At 44.7% G+C, this 6,268-nt stretch overlaps 1 protein-coding gene across 1 annotated transcript; it reads right to left on the reverse strand.

Annotated features, from left to right (window-relative positions):
• Positions 1-1,131: 1,131 nt before the first annotated feature.
• On the reverse strand, positions 1,132-3,755 carry SARC_03917 (hypothetical protein; the record flags this gene model as incomplete). Its single annotated transcript, XM_014302287.1, has 3 exons — positions 1,132-2,610; positions 3,058-3,135; positions 3,642-3,755. Coding segments are annotated over 3 exons (486 nt in total), but the record flags the coding sequence as incomplete, so codon positions are not given.
• Between the last annotated feature and the right edge of the window lie 2,513 nt (positions 3,756-6,268).

The raw sequence follows: 6,268 nt of genomic DNA on the forward strand, positions 1-6,268 counted from the left end.
TGAATAATAAATGTCGGCTATATACATACAATAGCGTCTGATTGTACTATTTATTTACTTTCTCAGTGTATATGACATTTTCACGCGTCATGATGATTATGCCTCGAAGAATGTATATCGGAAAGCTACACAGAGCCTCGTTCATAGCAGCCTAGTGGTAAAACACTTGGTTGCAAATGAGTTGGTCGTGGGTTCGATTCCCGCATATGTCCAAAAAAGATTTCCCGGGAGTGTGCCGCGGCACTCTGTGAGCCGAGTGGCCGGTTGGTTTTGGGATGCTATCAGTTGGTAAGACTATTGCAACAAGTCTGTACTGAGCCGCCCCTAGAATGGCGATGTTTCTATTGGCTCAAAGGGGTAGCTCTTTGGGTCGAGGGAATTGAATAGAGGGAGACTGTCCCAGGCGGGAAACCGAACAGGAGAACCTCTCAGCATTGCTACGTCTCAGGGAAAACAGCTCGTGCGTTGTACTACACACTGCTGGTGGACCAAAACTTTTCTTTTTTCCATATATATGTATATAAAGATAGTTATTTCCTTGTGCGTGCGCGTGTTTGTTGTCACAGTCCTTGATACCTGATAGGTATCATTTTACTAGTTTTATCGCGCAGCATTTTGATAAATAATCTGCAAGCCGACATAAATCAACGTTTTCAACAGACTTTCATCGGTTCCACGTTTTTTGCCTAACCCATCTACAGAGTGTCAGAATCAACTTCAATATCATTTGCGAGAGTATCCACCTCTATCGGTTCTGAGCGATGATTCTCAAGTTTGAAGCTAGTTTGTACGTGTAAATACCGCCGGCTAGTAGTGTAAATACCATCATGGTGGAGCAAAAAAGTAGCTTATTTGCGCATATGTTCGGTTCGTCTGTCAGACCCAATAAATATATGGGCTTAAAATATAAGAAGGGTCACAAGGTATTGTACAAACCGAAATGCAACCCACTATCTTCCGCGACGCTTTGTATGCATCAACCAACGCGATTGCAGTGTAACGACTTCAACGACAATTTCAGTTGGTATACACACACGCCACTGCACGCTCAATTAATATATATATAGGCCACTCGCCTGCGCTTTCATTAAAGTGGAATGTATGTTTTATTTTCATTCCACACAGATACAAGCCATGAGTTCAGCAGTAACGAATCTGGATTTTAATTTCAGTCAAAATGCTCTCTCGCCACACATACGAATGTCATACGCCGCGTTTCTATTTTAATGACAAGAGTTGTAGCAGCCAAGTAGAGCCTTCCTATGCCAAAGATGCTCAACGAACCTGGCCCAGAACAAAAGCTCTCTCCTTTCATGATAGATATTGTGAAGTATCGAACATTCGGTACGGCTCCAGACTATTGTTGTATATCTTGATCTCCTTGAGCACCTATTTCGAAGAAGTGATCGGAAGACGTATCGTGATCTGCGAAGTGTATCATGCATATGAGGAAAAACGAGACTAAAATCTCAAGAGTATGAGTGGTACTCGAAATGAGAGGTGCCAGGATGGAGCTTTCTCCTAACGTATTGATTTTCATTTCCGCGAGCGAACAGCGCACTCCGGCCCCGATGGCATCGGATTGGTTGGCATTACATTCGTCGGTAAGTAAGGAACCATTGGTATACATTGACCAATTCATCATGCCAGATACTTATTCAACTAGCTATCGACTGACTACATACATATAGGTTCATTGCCCGAAAGATTTCGCTGAACTTTGGCTAAGTGAAAATGAAAACCATAGTATAATTCATATAGTGGATCGGGGGTTCGGCCCGTCAAAACCACTGACGAATAATTTCTACTGACGGGTGCTGGCATATCACACCATATGTATCTGTAGTGTATACATTTTACAAGCCCTGCAGGCAGTTCGAACGCAATGCAACCTAGTCGCTCCTAATGTAGCTTCTGACCCAAGATATGCATGTACTAGACACAACTGAATCGAACTATTTGCACAGGGGGTTCTCGGTCTTCTGAGTCATGGATTCGATACAATACACCGAACCCACATAACACTCTGCAGCAAAGCTACTATCTGCTTGACACATGTTTGCCCCATGGACGTTGTGCTACAGTATAGTGCTACATTATAGTCATTTTGCAATAGACACCAACAGGCTAATACGTCTCCAGCACACGCGTCGCACCCGCAATGCGCCTGAGGAACCTCTTCGCAAACCCACGCTACCCGACTATCTCTACTGGTAAAAATACACCTCTAGTGTCAATAAGTTCCGAATATCCAGCTAACGACTACTCGCTCCATACTCCAGAGATTCAAGTCCTCATGCACTAATGAACTACTCATCAATCACTATTGATTTCTGCCAGCACCGCTCCATACAGCTTCTGCATCGTATCCACATCCGTCCAGCCCATTGGCTTAGTGACTAACGCCGTATCATAGGCTTTGTGGTCGTGTGACGTCGCTGGGTCGTCGAATGTGTGCTCGTGCACGAACTCCAACTCATCGCTGCCACGTGGTTGCTGCCTATCCAGTGTATTGAGCGTGTTTGCGACGCGTTTGACCGTGGACCGCACGTGCCTGCGTCTGCTGTCGGGCATTGGCCCGGTGACCAGTGAGAATAGAACCCCGTATGCCTGCGGTTGAAGTAGAGAAAGATTACAATCTAGGTGGTGAATTAAGCTTCCGACTACCAGGGACACTATTAGATACGGAACACAGTCTGAGATAAAATGCTTGTTGCTGGATTGTGTCGGCGGCAGCAGGCACACAATGCCACTACTCATCACCCCTCGTCGGGGCGATACTGGGCGTATACGTACGTGCTTGTAGGCGTGCATATTCTGTCTTCCGTGTGTGCCATTTCAGACAAGCTGTCCACCGCTTCACACACGGGCGGGTGAGTGGGGTCTCCTTGTGTGTGCACAAACTGAATGGCGTGTATGCGTACATTGATAAATATATAGACAGAATAACAGAGTGGGAAAGTATACATAACTTTCCTGATGCATTATGCGAGCTCAACAGCAGATCGGAGATACAAAGAATGAATGCAGCGCTAGCTCATCATAGCCCACACATACCTCGTCAAACTCCGCAGCAGGCACGTGCTTGATGGTGTAACGATCTTCCTCCCAGTTGACTATCAAAGAAGCCGCGAACTGTGGAGTGTCGAGACATGCGCGATATCGTAAACGAACACACTAGTAAGACTTCAAGCACTCGTCCGCTATTAAGGATCTAACAACTGACAACATTGCCCACCCCGCGTTATAGCCCCCCTAAAACGGGCCACTAACACACATGCACGTGATCTAGTCTAAGGAATACGCTAGTACATTTTGCCGGCTATGCTTCTCCGGAGGGTAAGAATTGACAGGAGGTGTCGCGTGTCTGGTGCTGTACCATGGTGTGTGCACATAGTTGAATATATGGCGTATGGCGCGGCACACATACTGAGGGCAGAGCATAAGCACTGAGCGAAGTCGGCAGAGACCATGCAAGGACAGATAAAGACTGGGATCGTACACCTTTATGAATTCGAGAAGTGGGATCGATGCGGACGGGACAGCTTAACACCGTCAACAAAACAGGTCAGTGCCACTATGCATATGAATAAAACCCGGACCCCCCCCCCCCCACGAATCAGCAGTCTTTTCACTCATACCTGCGGCCTCTCCTCCTGCACATCCACCATTCGTGAGCACAGTATGATATCTCTTGCGGGCGGTTCTGGTGGCGGTGCTATGACCGGCAGCCGGCATGCAGCCGCCGATTCCACCTACGCAATGAGTATGAGGTTGTTGATATGTGCTATGGCTCACCAGCTGTTCTATGTATAGCAATACCTTTCCTTGGGACATAGAGAAACATCTGATCCAGATACAGATATACTCCTCTTGAGATATAGTTGTACTTTCCTTGGAGGTATAGAAAAACTTTTCCTTGATATATATACGTTGCCTTGTGATATAGAATTTATTCAGAAAAAGATATACTTTTCCTTGAAACATTGATGAAACGTTCTGTACGTGTACTGGAGTACATTTATAAAGTTAAGCTACACAGAGACACGTTTGAATCGCTGGGATGGTACAATTCCTACGGCCCGGGACCAAATACTAGTATAGTCAGATAATGTGCACTTGGGAAGGATTTTGGCATTCATATTTTTCCACTAATGTAGAGCATGAACAAAGTGCACAAGATGTGCAGATATAAACTGTAAACAGAAAGACAAGACCGTGACCACAGCAACTGAAAAAAGATCTTAAAGTTCTCGAAAACGTAAACGTAGCTGAGCACAACACCGGAATGGTCTATTGCCTATCACTGTATTAGAGTGTACTCTCGCTGTCTCACACACGCACCAATACACCATGTCTTATGGAAACTGTCATGAATCATATATTATCATAAATGAAGGATGTAAAATTAATCACAGAGGGTTCATTTAGGCAGGAATGCAGTGTCGATGCGAGCAAGCATGATGTTAAAAAGGAGTGTCTCTTTCATCATGCTTTGAAACTCGACACTATCTGTTATCATTTTGATTTTATCATATGGGGGTTGGATCTATTTGACATTAACACGTTGTATATCTAACTACCTCATGAACGAAATGGTATCTTCCATCACATAATCTGAACTTTCACTAAGCCGTCACTAAGCCGAACTTCATGACACAGCCTATACTAAGTGATTTTAAAGTGGCTACAGCACTGGTAAAGCAGCAAGTACGTCCCACTTTTCCAAACCATCTCCGACATCCAATTTTTGGTAGCAAAGAAAAACCAAAACCTCGACCAATTTACCAAAAGAGCCGTAGGCTACACGAATCAATGAGTCATTGTTCGGTTTGCAGTATTCTGGTCGGCTTCATACCAAATGCCAATTCGTGTTGTCATTTCTTATGTTTGAGGATATACATATGAGACGAGCTTGCTGCTTCACCGCTGTCGCAAAATCCAAATCCCACCACAGACACACACACATAGGGGTTCCAAACAAGTACCTATTTATTTATGTATTTACGAGAATACACTTATTAGATATAAATATAGGACTACACTTGTACGGCACCTACCTCGACTACATAGCCGCATGTCTTGACTTCTGTGACAGACGTGATCTTCTTCTCCGTCGCATTGGGATCGCAAATAAACTATGAATGAATAGGATCGATACGTGTGCAAACGCCAGGCGTGGAGTCAGTTAGCTAGATTAACTTGACAAGGGATAGTCACACACTAAAGCAATAATTCAGTTAGCATGCACGCACATCAGCCGTAAGTAGAAAGATACATTCGGTTAAACACGCATGCGACCAGTACGCATTTTTTAAATTTTAGTTATCTGTTGGATGGCGCGTACCTCGTAACCACTGACAATGCGCGTGTGATATGTGAGTACACTGCAGATTGCCTCCACACACCACAACCACCGCAACAGGACTGATAACACACACACGCATAGGTGAGAACCAGTGATCCCCTAACGCTTGTTGCATATGTGAGTTAGGCTTGCACCCCCCCCCCCCAACCCAACAATGCACACCTTGACCTCTGCCGATCGCTTTGTTTTGCGTTTGACGTCGCATTTGGTCCCTGCGCTGTAGTGCATCGTCGGCTGTCTGCGACCCCTTCCCAGTTTGATGGCTGCGAGGTATCTGAGCTGTTTACTACGAGAAAAGTGTATTGGTCAGATTCTATGACTGTCTCTACAGGACACAAGCGGTGCAGTTACAAAGTCCATTCGTACATGCAGGTGCTCATATGCGACGAACGTTCAACGACTATTTGGCAACACACAAAGATAATGTGCTCTATCACTGGTACGCCTGGACAAGCACACTTCACAACTATTGAGGATACGAAGCTCTGCTTCTTTTTGATACCCACATGTTATAACAAACACGTGACAATAAAGATAATTAAGAAACTTTCTACATTTTGTTCCACACGCATGTCCTATTAAACACATGACAGGATTTTCACCATTCTCTACACCAACCCACCCACCCACCCACACACACATACGTATAAACAAACACACACACACACATACGTATACACACACACACACACGCATACACACACACACATACGTATACACACACACACACACACACGCACACACACAAAACACACACACCCATATATATATATATATATGTATATACGTATACTGTCATATCTCCTCGCTGGTTTAGTTATTTAGGACGTGGTTCTCATAGTTCAAATTCGTTACGGTGAATCGTAAATGCGTCATTCCGAGGTCGCAAGTTCAAGTCAT

Source organism: Sphaeroforma arctica (assembly GCF_001186125.1).
Source record: "Sphaeroforma arctica JP610 unplaced genomic scaffold supercont1.209, whole genome shotgun sequence".
Taxonomy (NCBI): Eukaryota; class Ichthyosporea; order Ichthyophonida; genus Sphaeroforma; species Sphaeroforma arctica.